Source organism: Ovis aries, chromosome 4 (genome assembly GCF_016772045.2).
Source record: "Ovis aries strain OAR_USU_Benz2616 breed Rambouillet chromosome 4, ARS-UI_Ramb_v3.0, whole genome shotgun sequence".
In the NCBI taxonomy this organism is placed as follows: Eukaryota; Metazoa; Chordata; class Mammalia; order Artiodactyla; family Bovidae; genus Ovis; species Ovis aries.
The window spans coordinates 106,929,409-106,949,420 of record NC_056057.1 but is presented as its reverse complement, the minus strand read 5'-3'; the positions used below and the strand labels follow the sequence as shown (position 1 = coordinate 106,949,420).

Below are 20,012 nucleotides of genomic sequence, written 5' to 3'. Positions count from 1 at the left end.
TAAGGTCAACTCTGGGTTTCATACACCATCATCACATCATCTACATGGTGAGGACCTCACCTGGACCAGCCCCAGGTGATGCTGGTTGTTATAAACACTGGTGATTCAAGACTGTGGGAGGGAGGAGGAAAGAGATTGCTTTGAATAACACAGTTTTTTTTTTCTTTTTTTACTCATTTTGTAGCTCTAGATCTATTCTCAACCACTTCATGCATAGTTTCTGCCCTAGACCTTCCCCATACGTCACCCAGGGACGGGGGAGCCTGGTGGGCTGCAGTCCATGGGGCTGCACAGAGTCAGACATGACTGAAGTGACTTAGCAGTAGCAGCAGATCTGGGAAGTGGCCTTTAGTTCTCTGCAATTTCATAAAACTCAAAGAACTGAGGGCCCTGACTCAGGGCCTGTTGGTACCAAGATACTCTGGGTGGTGGGGGGTTGGCCCGAGGCAGGGGAGCATCTCAGTGCCACTCACTGTCCTCTTGCTTTAATCATGTATCTCGGGGTTTGAGTGACTCCAGAATCCACAGGGCCTGTGGGGTAGAAGATTGGGGCTGAGATAGAACGTGGGAGAGAACCTGATGCTGTCTTGGATTCAGGCAGAGTCAGGCCAGGCACGGGTTTCCCCTGTGCCAAGGCCCCACCTGCTGCCAGGAGACACAGAGCCACACAGCAGACGGGGCCGCAGCCCATGGCAGGAGGGGCAGAGCGGGCAGGCGTCTCCCTGCTCAGAGCTCTGCTCTCTGGGAGCTGGGGTTCTGGGCCTCCTTCCTCTGACTGCAGGTGAGGCAGTGACGTCACTGCTCTGATGTCATTGCCTCTGCACGTTCTCATGAACCTGGCCCCCCCTTTCCAGCTCAGCTGATCCAGGAACCCTGCTCTGTCCCGCCAAGTCTCTTAGATGACATGTGAGCTCAATGTGCTAGTTAAGGCGAGGCTGGATTTAGGCCGCACGCCCTTCCCCATGGCTCCTTTGCTTTTCCTTTGAGGCGGGTGTTTCTCTTCCTGTGTCTGCCCCCTCCCAGCTCCATGCCCTTCACTTTTCCTGCAACCTCAGAGGCTCCCTCAGCTCTGCATAGTTGACGTTCATGGCTCCCAGCTGGGACAGCAAGCCTGCAAATTAGTGCCTATGCTAGTGAGGCTTCTAGAGGAAAACAGCACCACATATTGCTGCTTCTTAACCCTCCTGGTCCCAGGCACTAGCTCTATCTGCTTGCTCTGCCCCAGAAACTTCTGGAGTTTGGCAGTCCACAGTACCCCCATGAGACCTATGGGTGATAACCAAGACATTGACTTTGCCCTGAGATGATAATCATGGGATGTGTTTAAATTAGAAACTATTTCAATATTTGCCTATTGCAGTATGTTCTTTGTTTTGGGGTGGGGGGCTTTTGCTTTGTTTCTCCTAAAGTCACACACACACACACACACACACACACACACATACACACAGATCATATACAAGCCAGCCCTAGATGATTTGTGACTTTGTATTTTAAGCAAAAAAGAAATGTGGCCCTGAAAGAACTGTTTTGACTTTAAGCAGTTTTTGATGAGGCGAATGGTACAAACCTGGCTTAGGTTAGATGAGACGCTAAACTTGGTTTTCTTCTCATGACTGCAGACAACTTACTCAAAGCAGACCACATAGGCCTTTCTGCAATGTTCCCACTAATCAGCTTACCCCAGAATAAGAAAATAATGCCCCTTGTTTCTGGAAAATCTCTTCTATCTTGTCTCTTTCTGAAATCCTCTTTCTGCCTCTTTTCATTGATAATAATATTCATACAATGCCCGTTTGCCCATATATGAGTAAATGTGTATAGATAAATGATCATATTTCTCTAGACTTTTCTTTGATGCTCAAGTAAGAAATAAAATATCCTAACCTTCTGTAACTATTATGCCAGAAATGATAAAGTGAAAGTGAAAGTGAAGTCGTGTCTGACTCTTTGCAACCCCATGGACTGCAGCCCACCAGGCTCCTCTGTCCATGGGATTCTCCAGGCAAGAGTACTGGAGTGGGTTGCCATTTCCTTCTCCAGGGGATCTTTCTGACCCAGGAATCAAACCCAGGTCTCCCACATTGCAGGCAGACACTTTAACCTCTGAGCCACCAGGAAGCCCAGAAAGGATACTAATGGATTAATGCAGAATAACAAAATTAATAGAGGGATTTGGGAAAATAGAATCTAAGAAGGACTTATTTCCAGAGCCAGTATCTCCCATTGGAGATAATTTACTTCCAATCCATGTTTCTTTATATGTTTACATTGAATTACCTGTTACTTGGTCTTACATAGTGAATTATATAGAGTGAATATAGATATTCTAATAGAATCTATTTCTTGACTTTCCAAGTCTGAAGGCAACAAGCCCTCCAAAAACCATTGAGAAGAGATCGCTGATTCGGCTGCATGCGACACTGTCGGGCAGTGTGTCAATGTCATCAATGACTAGCTGATGTGCCAGCAAGCTAAGAGTGACCAGATCTCTTATAAGATCCACCCAGGGGAGGGAAATTCCACCCTGAGTGAATCTTCATGGATATAAGTCAGATCAAATTAACTCAAGCCCAGATGGAAATGTCCTGTAACTGAATACTTTTTACCAATTTTGTGTATACATAACTCATTAAAACCTTTCACAATAGCATCATATGTGTCTTATGGAGTTTCTGATAGTAGATAAGGAGAAGGTTCTACACAAAATCATAGAAATATGAGCAATCACTATAAATTACACTGAGGAAGGTGTATTTCTCTACTTTATGGAACACTTGGCATCTTTTGGTGTCAATTAGAAAAAATTGCAAGATTGCCAGTCAGAACTTAAGTATTTGAAGGAAAAAAAAAAAAAAACTCAGAAGATTGTTTAAGAGATGCCTGAGGCCCCATAATAAACAGTCATTATATTTCAGACAAGAGAAGCCCGACTGATATTGTAACAATGGACAAAATGTAGAGCCACTGGCTTCTGGACCCTTCTAAAATTGCAACCTAGCATCACCTAGGTTGCATCACCTGGCTCCTTCATTAGGGGAACCTGATGAGGCAAGAGGTAAATGTGAGCACTAGAGATTCATCAAAAATCAACAGAATATTCTGGAAAGACTGAAGCTCTTTGGGGCTGGAATATGAGTAAGATGAAGGGTGAGTCCAGGTCAGCAGTGAGAAAACAATTGGTGAAAATAATTTTCATTCTGCTCTTGCCTTACCCTTTCTTTACTTTGATACAATCTCACCTGCATTTTTATTGCAGAAATCAACAGCTGGGTACGAAATACCACTAAAGGACCAGAAAGAATAAAACTAACTACAATATGTAGCCCCAGAAAGTGAGTTATTGAATTCAATGAATTAACAATTTAAAACAAGCATAACAAATATACTACATGAAGATCTGTGATATAAATAAGAATATAGAAGATGTTACCATGTAAGAAAATGTAAGGACAATTAATAGGAATTCTTAACCTGCAGCCCACCTAGCATATTTTATATCAGCATTTCAAAATGTTGTATTATGGAGAAGGATGCTCAAGTTATCAAATTCTCTAAGAGAAGCCAATGTTTCATGTAAACACTAAGTTTTTATTCCAGTAGAAACTAGTATATATCCATCTTTTCCTGAAATAATGACTCCTATCATCAAGGAACTTTTCCCCTTATTTTCCCCCCAAACAAGATTTCAGCTAATAATCCAGATAAGAACTGTAAAGCTCTCCTTTGAAAACTAAGTGAAATTTCCCAGAACTTATAAATTCCAAAAACTATGAAAACTCAAAGCCCTTCCAGGAGTTTCTGACCATGCCCATGGAATCTGCATTCCCCTGGTCTTCTCTAACCCTGTCACATGACCTGGCCAAAAAGCTAAGACTGCCTTTGACTTCCTCAAGAAAATTATGAAAACCCAATGAGTTTCATAGATTCTAATGGAGATTTGGGTGGTGCTGTACGGCAGGGGCCCCCCGCCTCTGGGATCTAGTGCCTGATGATCTGATGTGGAGCTGATGATCTGATGTGGAGCTGATGTAATGTTAAAAAGAATAAAGTGCACGATAACTGTAGTGCACGTGAATCATCCTGAAACCATCCCCCACCCTCCATCTGTGAAAAATTGTCTTCCCTGAAACTGATCCTTGGTGCCAGCAAGGTTGAGGACAGCTGCTTTAAAGGATCAACCGGTGACTCAGAAGTAAAGAATCTGCCTGCAATGCAGGAGACGTGGATTCGATCCCTGGGTTGGGAAGATACCCTGGAGAAGGAGAGGGCAACCCACTCCAGTATTCTTGCCTGAGAAATCCCATGGACAGAGGAGCCTGGCGGGCTACAGTTCATGGGGTCGCAAGAGTCAGACATGACTTAGCGACTAAACCACCACCACACTGCTAATTAGGTCAAAATTATAGCCACTATACCAACCTTGCCTTTAAGTTTGCTTCCACAGGTCCGTCTATTCACCTGAAGTGCCCTTGCACCCTGTTCAACCTGAAGACCTCATCCTCCTCATAACCTGAAAAGAGCAAGGATCTGACCATCGGTTGGCTGTGAAGTGGACAGGACAGGGCCACATGAGGTCTTGCTAAGCACACAGCCATCAGTGAAAACAGCTGGGCTTAAGCCACGGGTTTAACACAACAACAATGTCAAACGACCAAGGAGAGCCTCCACAGTACCTCCTCCTAATGAATTGGAAATGTTTACATTGTCATCTGGGGCAGGAAGCTTTCCAGTAATTTCCCGGATTTTTTTTTTTTTTTTTAACCTCCATCTTCTCTGGAGCCCTCCATGTTTCCTGTGTGGTATTTCCCAGCTGGTTGTAGTGCTAGTCACAACTCCTTTAAATCACCATATTTACTTCACTCCCCCACCATTCTACTTTTTTTTTCCAGCACAAACTGAAGCAACTAGAACTCAACTTCCTGGTGAGAAGCTAAATGGTATCACCACTTGGGAAAATAGTGTACTCACTTTTATAGTGAAATAAGTACTTATCATAAAATCCAGCAAGCCCACTCCTAGGTATTTACCCAGGAAAAATGAAAGTGTATGTCCACACAAAAGCATTATAATCGGAACCCTGCTTATTGCAGCTTTATACACAACAGACAAAATCTAGAACAACATACGTGTTCATCAGCATGTAAACGAACATAGAAATTGTGGTGAAAGTGAAGTCGCTCAGTCGTGTCCGACTCTTTGTGACCCCATGGACTGGAGCCCACCAGGCTCCTCCGTCCATGGGATTTTCCAGGCAAGAGGACTGGAGTGGGGTGCCATTTCCTTCTCCAGAGGATCTTCCTGACCTTGGGATCAAACCTGGGTCTCCCACATTGCAGGCAGATGCTTCACCATCTGAGCCAAATATACACCATATAAAAGAATAAACTACCAATAATAGAACAATAAGGATGAATAACACAAGAACTATGTTACATGAATGATGCTAGTCACAAAAAAGTGTGATGGATATCAGACCAGTAGTTACCAGTGGGGAAGGAGGTATTAACTGGAAGGAGACAAAACACACAAGAGGTGATAACACATCTGTATCTTGACTGAAGCGATGCTGCTCAAGTATATCTATTTGACAAAATGCATAAAATTAGTATTTAATATTACTCATTTCACTGCCTGTAATAAAAGCGTGTCCCACTACCCAGAGTTAACAACCATTAATGTTTTTGTATTATCCTTTTGAACAAGTGTTCTTTCTAAAGATACTTATGCGAAGAGTTGACTCATTGGAAAAGACTCTGATGCTGGGAGGGATTGGGGGCAGGAGGAGAAGGGGATGACAGAGGATGTGATGGCTGGATGGCATCACTGACCCGATGGACGTGAGTCTGAGTGAACTCCGGGAGTTGGTGATGGACAGGGAGGCCTGGCGTGCTGTGATTCATGGGGTCACAAAGAGTCGGACACGACTGAGTGACTGAACTGAACTGAAAGATACTTATAGACACTTTATCAGATATTTAGAGCTCCCTACACTGTAGCTACTGTTGACTTGAAATAAATAGACTGCTCAGTAATTTCTCCAGCAAAGATGGGCATGGCTGGCTAAAGAATATCACTGGCCATCTGCCTCTATAAGGATTAAGTTTTTAGCCACCACAGCTGCTGACCTTCAACACACCCTGAAAGGAGTTCAAGGAAGAGATCAGAAGTGAGGCACTCTGTGCTCTGGGAAAGCTGGCAGACAGGCTTCAGATAGATATATTCAGAAAAAAAGTTTAAGAACATGGATCCTTGTGTATTCCCGTACTTTGTGACTAGCAGCAACCTTCTAAAGAGATGCACATAATGATTGCACATAATCCCTTTCCCCAAATCACAGATACGGTTACCTCCCCCAAGCCCCCACCACCCCCACACCTTTCAGAGCAGTTTCTCAGAGTTCGCTCAGAGGCTGTCTCCCTGGCTATATCCCTCAGCAAGACATTGAGTAAACTTGACTCACAGCTTTCTGTAGCTACAGTAAGTCATGTGCAGGTTCCTGCACCATGCTTTTGTAGAGAGGAAAAGGAAGGTGGGAGAGCTAGAAAGGAAGGTCTGGTTTTTCAGCGACTGAGTCCTTGACAGGAAAGACGAGGAATCTTTCTTCCTTCTGTTGGGATCTGCTACCATCACAGGAGACAAGAGCTCCCCCTTCTGGTCTGCCAGATCTATTTAATTGAGTGAAAAGTGAAAGTGTTCATTGCTCAGTCATGTCTGGCTCTTTGCAACTCCACAGACTGCTGTCCACCAGGCTCCTCTGTCCATGGAATTCTACAGGCAAGCATTCTTGAGCGGGTGGCCGTTCCCTTCTCCAGGAGATCTTCCTGACTCGGGGATTGAACCCAAGTCTCCTGCAGCTCCTGCATTGCCAGCAGACTCTTTACCACCAAGCCACCAAGCTTCCTGCTGCTGCTGCTGAGTTGCTTCAGTCGTGTCCGACTCTTTGCGACCCCATGGACTATACAGTCCATGGAATTCTCCAGGCCAGAACACTGGAGTGGGTAGCCTTTCCCTTCTTTAGCGATCTTTCCAATCTTGGGATCGAACCCAGGTCTCTTGCATTGCAGACAGATTCATTACCAGCTGAGCCACAAGGGAAGCCCTAGCAGATATATAACTCCTTGCTAAAAACTAGCAAGGGGGGCACTCTTCCTGCCTCCTTCTAATGTCTATGTCAGAAGCTTTCTCTATCCCTTTTATACTTTAATAAAACTTTATTACACAAAAGCCTCAAGTGATCAAGCTCGTCTCTGGCCTCGGATCAAAATCCTCTCCTCTGGAGGTCATGAATCCCAACATAGCTCATGGCGCACAACCACAAACTTTCAATGTCTCCAGGCCATTGTTCAGGAACCCTCAGGTCTTAGCCTCTGAGAAGTCAGTCCTGTCTTCACCCATCAGGTTCAGAGCAAGCAGCTCTGGGCGTAGGATGCGCTGTGCATGTTTGCTCTTGCCTAGTCCGTCCCCTGTGGTGACATTCTTGTTGGACTGGATCTCTGCAAGCCCAAGAGCATGAGGTCACATACACAGGGCCAAGGAAACTCGCTATGCTGGCCAGCAGGGTCCCACGGTACTTCTGCCTTGTATACCTTCTGTCCCAGAACATCCTTCTCCCACCAGTACTCAGCTCTCATGTTGAGATCCTTTGTCTTCTGGAAAGTTCCCAGTTGGAGGCTCCTGGATATTCCCTTGCAATTCTCCCCTCTCCTCTCCAGTAAGCCAGTCTCCACTCAAAGAGAGAAGGAAGGCATGTTTTGCAAAATAGGGAATAACACAAAGAGAGCGGAAGAGAATACAGAGGTTGCCCTGTAGGCTCTCCAGGTCACTCATTAGCCAGGTCGGTCCCATTGCTGGGGGCCGTGGCCATATTCTGTGGTGCCTGGGAGCCTTTCCTGAATACCACAGTCCCAGATGTCCTGTGCAACATTTCTTCTTCTGCAAATTAAAGCTGATTATGACCTGTGCAAATGGAAAGCAGCTTCAGCCTCCCAGACCTCCAACCCCACGCACTGCAGCCTTGAGCAAGGCATAGAGACACTGTGGAGTTTGTGAAAGGGCAAGGAAGCATCTCTGCAAGGCTGTGGGCAAGCTGCTGGCACAGAGGAACATGGCCAAGTCCCCTAGCTGTGCGGGATGCATCTTCAGAATGAGGTACGCTCCATTAGGCATCTCAGCTGAGAAGCAATCCTCCATAAAGTGTGCCTTTTCTGAAGGCTCTTTGTTGTAGATGGACATCAGAAACTCCATGCCCTTTCCCAGGGTCTGTCGGTACCAGTAGAGGTACAAATGACCAGGCATGAGGTCACACCTCAGAGTCACATCCCATCCCATCTCTGTGATGTAGTGGCGAGGGCTCTGGCTGACACCAGGTACCAAGTGTCCTGTGGGAAGGCACAAAGGCCAGAAAGAGCATGAGGCAAAGGTGTGGAACTGCCTTTAGGTCAAGGGAATGGGATGGGAGTTTCCCACACACCTCCAGGACGCACTTACTCCCAGGAGACAAAGGATCGCCCAGCAGAAGAGCCTGCTGTCCATGGGGGTGTCTGGCAGGGCTGAAGCCTCTCCCAGTCAGGCATCTGGTCCTTAGCAGCCCCAGGGAGGAGATCCTGTGATGATGTCACAGTCCTGGGCAGCACCCACAGACTCAGGAGTGTCCCCACATGAGGGAGCCTCAGTGCCCGTGGACATGTGATGCTCTTAGGACTGGCCCTTGTGTGTCCTGAGGGGTGCAGACTCCCAGCCCCCGAGCTGCAGAGGGACCCTGGGAGAATACAGGCTTCAGGACACCTAGGCCCGGTGTGAAGATCCCAACAGACGGGAGGGACCCACTCCCTTCTCCGACGGCCAATTCAGAGCCACAATCTGGGGGCATGGACTCTGCGTGTCATACTTCTGAGCTTAATGATGAAAACATGGGGAATGAAGAGACCAAAGGAAACAAAACAAAAAGAATATCTCTGTAAGTGTCACTGTGGAGAGGAAATGAAGTGAGAAGCTGAGACCAGAAACCTAGAAGGACATTTCAGTGCAAGGGAGGGAGAGTAGGTGAGAAAGTAAGCACCCAGCTCATCATGCTAGCCCTCAACTGAGGGGTGCAGGGGCCCGTTGGCTGCCTGAGGAGTTGAGAGCAAGGGCCTGTGCAGATGTGGGACTTTGATCAGGGTAGGGCTCAGGTTCTAGCCTTAAGTGGGAACAGGACAAATCAGAGAACAGATGAGCTGGATTATAGGGTAAGAGAACAGGTGAAGACAGAGGACACATTTCTCACCCTGCTTCCCAAAGCCTGGGTCTCTCGCTGTCCTTTGTGGGGACTCCAGCCCTGGAACTCTTGCTTGGGAGTCCTCCTCTGATTCCCCTTGGCTGCAGAGGTTCCTGGAAAGGAGAGGCACAGAAACCAGGCACCTGCCGAGTTCCCAGCAATGCACCGCTCCCCCCCAAAGGGCAGCAGCATCCTTCTTATCCTCCGGGCCCATGCAGGGCGTGAGTCCTGGGGTGCTGGGATTTGTTTAGAGGATCCCGGGGGTGCTGGTGTTTGTTTAGAGGATCCCTGTGAAGCTTTAAGCCAAACCATCCACTTTACAGCAGGCTTGCTTATTTCACAATAAGCAAGGCATTAAAATACTAGATCGGGATGTGCTTATCTTTTAACTATTTGCCAGGGCATTGTCACACTCAGCTTTAAAAAAAAAAAATCCCCAAACTCTAAAGACATAGAATAGAGTCACCGTGTAGACTGACTTGGCCAGAGCTGTTATGGTTTGGGGCTCTGTCAGGGGTCCCCATCCCTGGAGGGCCCTCTGCAGGAAAGAGAAGGGAGCCTTTGTGTAGATGGCAGACAGCTCACCCTCCAGGACACAGGGCTCTCTGCCAGCCCTGGGCTGTGGGTATGTGCAACCCCGAGGCTGGAAGATACGGGGTTCAGCAAAGACAACCCCAAACACAAAGTCCTCTCCGAAACGTCAGGAGGCCGCTGCCTGTTCTCACTGCCTGTTGTGAGCAGTGACCCAAAGACATCGGACTCTGTGGCTGATATGGCAGGGTGTAAAGATCTGAAAAGAAAGAAGAAAAAAGGAATCAAGCCTGAGGGTTAAGGCTGGAGTGGAAGAGAGGCCAGTGAGGGGCTGAGCCCTTGGACAAGCAGCCAGGAGGCTGAACTGGAGAACAGCGATCCCAGCAGGATCGGGGGTCCATGGTCCTCAAGGGCAGGAATGGACAGAGACCCTGGAGAGATAACAAGGTGCTTTGAAGAAGGCTTGAGCATATCTGGAGCTGGGATCTGGGCTGAGATCCAGGATCTAGCTTGGATAGAAGGGGAAGTCAGAGAAAAAGCACCTTTTAGAAGGAGGATGGGTAGGACTGCTGTGGCCAGAGGGTCAAGGATCTTATGAAAGGGTTCCCAGAGGATCAAAGCGATTGCGAAAAGCTGCCGGGGTCCAGCCCCGGTGGATCCAGGGTGATTCGAAGGTGGGGCGACGGAGTCGGCGTCTTTGGAAAAATACATATTTAATTACAGATATAGAGAGAGATTAGAAACGGATAGTGTAGTAGGAAGATTAGTGGAGAAAAAGAGGCTGAATAACTTGGATTACGTGGAATAGCATCCATGCTCCAGATGGGAATTCAGCCAGAAAAACGGGAGCAAGAAAGAAGCGACATGGGGGAATCAGTCTTTCCGGAAACTGATCCAATTTCTTTATTTTGGGGTTTGCTTATATACCTTTTGTTACACATAGGGATGAATACAGAGTCATGCGGGGGTCAGCAGTCCTGATCTTTATCAAAATCAGGTGCTTCACATAAATGTATAAAAAAGGTACATCATCTTCTGGCCATGAGTGAGACCTGCTGACATTTTATGATCCTTTCTTTCTGATAACCAAAAACTTATTTCTTCCAAGGGTGTTTTTTCTTAAACCAGGCACCACCCTCCAAATAAAGTTACATTCCTATAGGGTGAGGGTGTAGTGAGTTACAATCAAGAAAGGAATTTATTTAACCCAAGGTTAACATGATTAATCTTAAAGGTTAATACTTATTTCTCCTATATGTTAGTTATATTCATTATAAGGGCAGGGAATATGGAGATTTAGCAGCAAACATCTGCCCAACAAATGAAAATCCTTTCACCAATGCTCCCCTTAAGATCTATTTAGTCTTAAGATAGTGATAAAGTTACATTTTTACATAGCAAGGACACAGTGATTTATAACAAAGTACAGTGATCTATTACAAAAGAGAAAATCCATTAACTCAAAAAATCTAGTATTGCTAACATCAAAAACTACTACATTTCCTTTTCTATATTCCAAATACACTGATTAATATATTCCCAGGTGCCTAAGGATATGGAGGCCTGGCGGCAATCATTGACTCAACAATGAGAAAAGCCCTATGCTAATTAAGACTCTCAAAATACTCCAAAACTTTCTGTGCTGTTTATGGTTGAGAGGTAGTAAACAATCATGTGCATAGTGGCAGGAGTATGGATAATCCTGTCACACAAGCTAGTCTGTCAGCAGAGAGGTTTGACCTGGACACCCTTGTCACACCCAGAGCAGGGAATTAGCAGCAATTATTGACACAACAAATGAAAACCCCTTCACCAATATAATTCCTAACCAACCCATTATACTAATAATTTCTAACTCCCCAAAAGAATTTGTCTTTAGTAAGTCTAAAACATCTCGTGCCTCTCAGGTTGGGAGGCTGTAAACAATCACATGTGGCTGGACGAACCTATACAGGCGGGCTAGATAGTCTTCAGAGGAGTCCGTAAACTGAAACACTCTTGTCACGCCCAGGAATTTTTATTGCCTTGGAGCTGCACGATTACTCCTTCTCCGAGAGAAACGGTTATGGGGGAGAGCCCCCGTAAAGTCAGAGGTGTAGGTGAGAGCATAAAAGACTCTGGTTTTGGGGGTAGATGCTCGGGAACAGGGGGTTTCCTGAGGCTTGATCACGCCTTTGCATATGCCAAGCCTCCTTCCTCATGACCTTTGCACGGGCTGAGTTCCTCATGCTGGCCCCCGGCAAAAAGCAGATTAAGAAACTGCTTAAACTTGAATGGCTTGGCACAGTCTTTCTCGGACGAGAAAGTCTTTCTCAGTCTTTCACAGTCTTTCTCCTTGGACGAGCCCGGCATACACTGTTGATGTCTGTGAAGAAACTCTCCACTGCCATGCCACGTGACCCCACAGGCAGGGCTATGGTCTGATGGGAAATGCCAATCCAAGACCTGGATGGCCCCCACGGCTTCCTGCCTGGACCCTGGAGGTTTGTGCACAGGAAGGAATCGACTCTGCAGGGCTGTGTCTCCACTGCTGGCGCAGAGATAGACGGCGGAGTCCTGTGGTTTCGGGGCGCTCAGGTCCAGGCGGCACTGAGAGCTGTCTGGGCATTCAGGCCAGAAGCGGCTTGGAACACTCTCATTTCCACTGAGTTCCATGTAGCTGTGGATGAACATGAGCTCTGGCGGCTTCTGGGCGCTCTGTTTATACCAGTAAATAGCATTATGTCCCAGATGTTGTTCACATTTCAAAGATTTCTTGTCCGTCATTCCCATGACTAGGTATTTTGGTATCTGAGTGATCCCAGGGTCCGCAGAGACAGCTGGGAGAAAAGGACAGAATTCAGACAAAGGCCAGAGGGGAAGGCGTTGCTGCAGCCACAGGGAAATGGTTTGGGGTTAGAGGACAGCCCGTGTGAACTCCAGACTCACCTATGCCCAGGAGACAGAGGGCCACACAGCAGAGCTGCCTGAAGCCCATGGTGGAATCAGGGTCAAGGTGGATGCTCTGGGGGAGGTGTGGGGGTGTGTGGGGTGGGGGGGGGCGTGGGCTCTGGCCTCCTCGGCCTTGGTTGGTGGTTTTGTCTGTGACGTCAGTATGCTGACAGTTTCCCCAGTGCGGAGGGATGTTTCTCCTTCCCCTTTTCATGCCTTATATAGATTCTGATAGAAGGTAGATTTGAATCCACTGGGCTGGGATAGTCCTCTGACAGTGAGCTCTTCTGCTATTAGCTGCTCTCCTCATTATATAGATTCTCTCCCTGTCCCGCTCCCTTCCAAGAGCTACTCTCAGACAAATTATATCCCCTTCAAGACATCTCCTTCTTCCCTGCTCAGTCAGGCAGGACAACATTCAAAACACCATTTCTCTCAGTGTCTAAGCTCCAATACTTTGGCTACCTGATGCGAAGAGCCGACTCGTTGGAAAGAGATTGAAGGTGGGAGAAGGGGACAACAGAGGATGAGATGGTAGGATGGCATCACCGACTCGGAACACGAGTTGGAACAAGCTCTGGGAGATAGTGAAGGACAGGGAAGTTTGGCGTGCTGCAGTCCATGGGGTTGCAGAGAGTCCCACATGACTGAGCAACTGAACAACACACTCCCTGAGCTCCTTTGCCCAGCTGTGTGGAGGGAGGAAAACCGAAAGGGCATAGTCCTGTTCTGGACCGGTGCCCATCATTAAAAGGCATGATACCATGATGCCAGCCAGGAGCCAGACCCTGGGAAGAGCGGTGAGAGGACCATGCAAGAGATAAGCCATTTTTTTGTGCCTGTTAAGGGGCTGCCCTTGTGGCTCAGCTGATAAAGAATCCGCCTGCAATGCGGGAGACCTGGGTTCAATCCCTGGGTGGGAAGATCCCCTGGAGAAGGGAAAGGCTCCCCACTCCAGTATTCTGGCCTGGAGAATTCCATGGACTGTATAGTCCACGGGGTCGCAAACAGCCAGACACGACTGAGCGACTTTCACTTCACTTGTGCCTGTATCGAGGGTACAGGGCTTGGCTGGGCTTAAAGCAAACAGGTTGCCACAAGAAAACAGCACAAGGCAAACGGATCTCAGTTTGAAAATGACTTCGATGTCTTTGCTGCTGCTGCTGCTAAGTCGCTTCAGTCATGTCCGACTCTGTGCGACCCCACAGACTACAAATGACGCGCACCCTACTGATAACAACGATGGAAGACCAACCCTCTGATCCCTTCCTCCCCACCGCACCCCCATTCCCGGCCTCGCCTCGGCCCCTGCCCCCGCCCTCGCCTCGGCCCCTCCCCCCGCCCTCGCCTCGGCCCCTCCCCCCGCCCTCGCCTCGGCCCCTCCCCCCGCCAGCCTTGGCGTTTCAGCGGAGCCAGAGCGCCTCCCTGTGGCCAAAGCCGCACATTCTCCAGATCGCAGGTCTCTGACCCCCACAGCGCCAGCAGCCCAGATCGATCACCGTTCCACAGATCAGGAGCTTCCGTGATAGATACGAGGCTCCAGGGAATCACGAAGAAGAAAGAAGCACCTGAAACAACCAGAACAGTTGGCAACAGTACCATCCATCCACGTAACTAGGGCATTCTATTTTTTACCCAACAGAGATCGGTTATGTCTGGATCCCTGGGTGTAAACAAAACGCAGACCTGCAGCTGCTACCCAGGTCCCTGTAGAGCTTATAGGCCATCTTGATTTGTTCAATGAATACTCACTGAGCAACAGCTAGGAGCAAGCACAAACATCAACACGTTCACCCCTGGAATTTTATTGTGATGGGGGTAATTACGCTGGCGGCTCATTTGGTAAAGAATTTGCCTTCAATGCAGGAGACCCGGGCTCGATTTCTGCGGAGTCAGACAGGACTGAGCGACTCACACACACACACACACACACACACACACACACACACACACAATTATGCTTAGTCACGGACAACCACTAGGGACTCAAATGTATCTTATATGAAGTTTGAGAAATGTGCCAGTATTTCAGGATTCACTTCATGCATGTGATAGCATATTTACAGTTGCTACTCACTTTCATGCATTGGAGAAGGAAATGGCAACCCACTCCAGTGTTCTTGCCTGGAGAATCCCAGGAACGGGGGAGCCTGGTGGGCTGCTGTCTATGGGGTCGCACAGAGTCGGGCACGACTGAAGCGCCTTAGCAGAGCAGACAGCTGTTACAACACAGGAATTGAGCTGAAATGATCTCCAAAGCCTTGTGCATGGCTAGCATGTTAGACACCAAACCAGGCCCATACGTTGTCCAGACAGCTTTCCAACCTGGGACTAGCTTAGATGACTCAGGGTGCGTCACTCTATGTTGTTGTTTGAAGACACTCAGCTGGAAGACAGTGGCCTGTCCCAGTTAGAGAGATAGAGACATTGGTGAATAAGCTGAGTCGCACAGAGACCCCAGGAGGGCCAAGCACTAGTAATAATGAGGCTGCATGCTAAGGCTCCCTAAGAGGATTGTGTGTGTGTGTGCTAAGTCACTTCAGTCATGTCTGACTCTGCAACCCCATGGACTGTAGCCCACAAGGCTCCTCTGTCCATAGGATTCTCCAGGCAAGAATACTGGAGTGGGCTGCCATGCCCTTCTCCAGGGGATCTTCCTGCCAGCGACTGAACCATGACTCTGACGTCTCCTGTTGGCAGGAGGATTCTTTACCGCTAACACCACCTGGGAAGCCCCTAAGAGTATTTGCTCCTAGCAAATGCCGCAATCAGACCTGCCAGGATAAAACCAGAGCCTCTCCTCTATATCATCCATAAAACCCCTCAGCATCCCCTTCATAATCTTTAAAGCAGAATATTTCAGTTGTCTTCTAATGGTACATCCCACTCGGACTCTGTCTCCCTTCTGATGCATACTGCTACCAGCGTTCCTACACCAAAATATGTTGATCGTGTTATCTCGCTTAAGGCAGGACCACTGTTCAGCTCCTGCCACGAGATTAGTGGCGAAAGTCCTTTCCACGTCCTTAATACCCTGCATCATCTGGGTACTGCCTGATCTCCAGGAAGCTTCAAATATGACACTCAATCAGAATTGGGATGAAAGGCCCTGTGTTCCTTCTTGGAAGAAGGGAGTCTGCAGTGGATAAGCCTGCCTTGGCCAGTGCTTCTGGCTCACCCTTTCTAGGTCACCTGTTGTTGGCCTGCACCCTGCAGGCCTGCAAGCCCTGTGGTCGTCCAGGACAGTAAAGAATGAGTCCAGAGACAGTGACAGAGACACCAGTGGTTTCCTGGACACGAGATCATACACAAAGGGTGCTGGAGCAACACCCCATCGTGCACAGGCAGGACATGGCAGCAGTCCTAGCTCCTCGGGGAGGAGGAACGTTTATGGGGGAATTGATGTCAGGTGGGCGTGTCAGTTACAGGGACCAAGCACTATGATTAGGAGGATTGGAGAGTCGTGTGAGTGGAGCACGGCCTGGCCAAGCAGAGGCTGTTCAGGGAACAAGAGAACAGCCATCTTAAGTGGCCTGACTGTACCCCTGTCACCAGGGACTTTCCTGCTTCTCCGAATCTTTTTTCCATTAAACAGTGAGCTCACTGATAATCTGAATTTCCTTTTGGTCTTAGAAACTTTTATCTTCACCTCCTCTTCCTTTCAACTTCTACTCATCAAGCATTCTCTGCAAATAGTGTGTTTTCAGTCAGAACAATGCGCTCTGCGATATGTACAGCAGAGAAGGGCAAGGAATGGCTTCTCCCCTCAATTAAGGTCTTCAGGGCATGGGGCAGGGTCCTTTCTTGTTTGTGGAGTCCTGAGTGTTCTAGAGAATTTAATTCTGCTTCTCTGCTCCAGCTGAGAAGTGCAATTCTGCAAGGCTTCTGTGTGTCTAATTGTAGAACTGCATGGTGCAGTGTGCTCCAGGCTGCCCTGCAGATGGAAACTCCCGGGGAGCCTGGAGTTGGGTGAACGCATCGTCCCACAGGTTTCCTGCCTAGGCCAGGGGCTTTGTGCACAAGCCGGCAGTGACTCTGCAGGGCTGTGTCTCAGCTGCTGGCACAGAAATACACAGCAGAGTCTCCTGGCTCCAGGGAGTCGATGTAAAGGTTTAAATGAGCTTTGTCAGGAGACTCCGGTGAGAAACGACTTGGCACTGTTTCATTTCCAACGAGTTCCTTATTGTTGTAGTGAAACATAGCCTTCAGCAATTTCTTGGAGTCCTGCTTATACCAGTACATATTATCATGGTTCAGCTTTTGCTCGCATTCTAGGGACGTCTTAGTTCCCATCTGTGTGAGGCGATATTTTGGAGTCTGGAAAACTCCTATGCCCCAGGTACCTGAGAAGGGAAGAAACAGAACTCAGATAAGTCCCAGGAAATAGCCAGGCTTTGGAGGCTTGATGGATGGACTTAGAGAATCAAAGAGGGATCCAGCCGCCTGGACCCGGGACTCACCTACTCCTAGGAGCCCGAGGGCCACACAGCAGAGGAGCCGGGAGTGCATGGGGGCGTCCTGGCCCAGGACGCTGGTCCTCAGTGGTAAGAAGACCAGGCTGCCATGCTCACTGCCCTCCCAGGGGCTGGGCCTGTGACGTCACAGCCCAGAATGACTTCCTCATCCTCAGGCCTCCTCTAACCTTCTCCCCTCCTTCTCCACGGTCGCACTCGCTCTGTGCAAAGTGATGTTCATTTCTATTCCTTTCAAGGGAGTTTGGGATTCCTAGGGACACTGTGAGTACGGTGAGCAAGTGGCCTCAAGGATGCTTCTCGGACGGTCATTCTGTGCCAGCAACCACCTCCCTCCTCTCTCCCTGCCCCAGGACCTGGCCACCTCCTTCTTGGTACCCCATGTGGTGTCCCTCTCTGAGTCAGGCTGGTTTCCCTTCTCTGGATCTCATGCTTCTCCACCACAATAATGCACGACAACCCCACTCACATCTTGGCTCCCTTGAATGTGTGGTTTATGCTAATTATTTCAGTTACCATCAACAGACTGACTCTGAGGTCTCCCCGAGAACCGGCTGCAGACCACACAGAACCATGCATTGCTCTTAGGAGCACACTCTGCTGATGAGTCTTCAAGAGGAATAAATGGAAGTCCTATTCCTGGTGATGTTTTCCGTTAGAGAGGCAGAGCCATGAGCGGAATAGAAGGGAAATAAAAGGTCAGAATGTGACCAGAGCTTGAGATTAGAGAGGAGAAGAATAAAACGAAGTTGGGAAAATCTAAACAGGATGATATTACTGCCCTTGCTTTGTCTATAGGTCACATTCCCTTTTGGTACAAAGTTTACAGCTCAATAGGGATTCCCAGGTGGCTCGGTGGTAAAGAATCCGCCTGCCAGTGCAGGAGCTGCCAGAGACACAGGTTCGATCCCTGGGTTGGAAAGATCCCCACCTCCCCCAGGGGGAAGTGGCAACCCACTCCAGTGTTCTTGCCTGGGAAATCCCATGGATGGAGGAGCCTGGTGGGGTAGAGTCCCTGGGGTTGCAACACGACTAGGCACACAAAGCATGCATTAAAGCTCAAAACCCAGCCTGGAGTTTCTCAACCTCCATGCTATTGACATACTGCAAGGATACTTCTTGGTTGTGGGGCAACACGGTGTTTAGCAGCATCGCTGGTCTCTCTGCCTTGCCTGCCTGTAGCACTTCCCACCCCTGTTGTGACAGCGAAGACTGTTCCCAGACTGCGGCATCACCCCCATTGAGAACCTGTGTTATGTGCTCCGTCGTGTCCGACTCTTTGCCACTCCAAGGACAGTAGCCCGCCAGGCTCTTCTGTTCACGGAATTTTCCAGGCAAGAATACAGGAGCAGGTTGCCATTTCCTACTCCATTAAGAACCTCCCTCCCTTTTTTCTTTCTCAGGGTCCTTGCCCTCCTCCAACAGCCTCTGGGTTTCCATGGGGCTCTAGCGCCTCCTAGCGGTTAGAAATGTGTAGTTCTCAGATCTTAGTGCTCCTGGGACTCCCTCTCCCGCAGCCCTGGGTAATATCTGTCAGCAAGGACCCTGAGTAAAACCAGGGCACCAGTCACCATGGAGGTTTCACACACACAGACACACAAGTGCACAACGTATAGCAACACTGTCAGCTACTAGTGAAAGACCTCCAGAGACGGACCCAGTGGTTCATTAGATTTTCACTGAGCACAGAACAAGCACTAGAGTCTTAACAGTGAACGAAACAGAAATGACCTCTGTCCCGGAAACTCATGCAAGCTTTTTCTGTTGGCATCGTTGAATCGTTGCTTAGTGCAAAGCCTGAGTAAGACAATATTCTCCTGTCATGATGTTTATCTTCTGATGGCAGAAAGAAATTTACATATTGCCCTAGACCAGAAACATAAAATTTATTTTATACAGATGTTAGAAATATAATCAGTATTAATACAGTTAAATACTGTCCTGAACATGGCCTCCCATTTTTTCATCTACGAAACAATGGGCTGTAATAAATAATGTCTAAGTCTCTGTCTGGTTTTAAAACTGTATGATCCTAACCAGGGGCAGCCCTAGATGTTTGTTGCTGATGGCTCTTATACATCTGCTTCCCTGGGGTGGTTCAGATGGTAAAGAATCTGTCTGCAGTGCGGGAGACCTGGGTTCAGTCCCTGGGTTGGGAAAATCCCCTGGAGAAAGGAACTGCTGCCCACTCCCGTATTCTTGGCTTGAGAATTCCATGGACAGAGGAGCCCGGTGGGCCACGGTCCACGGGGTCACAAAGAGTTGGACAGGACTTAGCGACTAACACACTAACAACCAGGGGCAGCCCGAGATGTTTATTGGCTGGTGGCTCTCATGCATCCGATATCCCGGGTACCTACCTGATTATATCACATGACTCACGTGTGAAGCTATTCAAAGAAAAGAGGGAAAGGGAAGAAGGCAGGGAGAAGAAAGGACAGATGGAAAGAAGAGTCAAAAACAAAACTGACAGGAGGCTACATATGTTAGTCATTCTGACCATAGAAAGAAGTAACCATTCTTAAAAAATGATGAATGAAAAGTCGCTCAGTCGTGTCCGTCTCTTTGTGACCCCATGGACTATACAGCCCACGGAATTCTCCAGGTCAGAATACTGGAGTGGGGAGCCTTTCCCTTCCCCAGGGGATCTTCCCAACCCAGGGACTGAACCCAGGTCTCCTGCATTGCAGGCGGATTCTTTACCAGCTGAGCCAAATGGGAAGCCCTCTTCTTAAAAAGGAGATTTCAAATGAGTTACTTACATTAGCGTTTCATGCACATACGCTTGAAAAATCAGGTGCAAATCATCCAAAGAGATA

At 48.2% G+C, this 20,012-nt stretch overlaps 2 protein-coding genes and 1 gene segment (V, D, J or C); all 3 read right to left on the bottom strand.

Moving 5' to 3' along the window:
- Positions 1 to 7,356: 7,356 nt before the first annotated feature.
- Positions 7,357 to 8,535, bottom strand: LOC101114438 (T cell receptor beta variable 7-9). The gene is made up of 3 exons (XM_027968394.1): positions 8,487 to 8,535; positions 7,995 to 8,381; positions 7,357 to 7,496 (listed from the first exon to the last, which is right to left on the bottom strand). Exons 1-3 carry the CDS (start codon positions 8,533 to 8,535, stop codon positions 7,357 to 7,359), a joined length of 576 nt encoding a protein of 191 aa, XP_027824195.1.
- A 1,994-nt stretch (positions 8,536 to 10,529) lies between these two features.
- On the bottom strand, positions 10,530 to 12,776 carry LOC121816042 (T cell receptor beta chain MC.7.G5-like). The gene is made up of 2 exons (XM_042248943.2): positions 12,719 to 12,776; positions 10,530 to 12,609 (listed from the first exon to the last, which is right to left on the bottom strand). The coding sequence occupies exons 1-2, from the start codon at positions 12,765 to 12,767 to the stop codon at positions 11,957 to 11,959; spliced, it is 702 nt and encodes a 233-aa protein (XP_042104877.1). The 5' UTR covers positions 12,768 to 12,776; the 3' UTR covers positions 10,530 to 11,956.
- Positions 12,777 to 16,765: 3,989 nt separating this feature from the next.
- LOC121819444 (T cell receptor beta variable 3-1-like) lies at positions 16,766 to 17,264 on the bottom strand. The segment is given in 2 exon segments: positions 16,766 to 17,064; positions 17,182 to 17,264. Coding segments are annotated over 2 exon segments (342 nt in total).
- Positions 17,265 to 20,012: the final 2,748 nt, after the last annotated feature.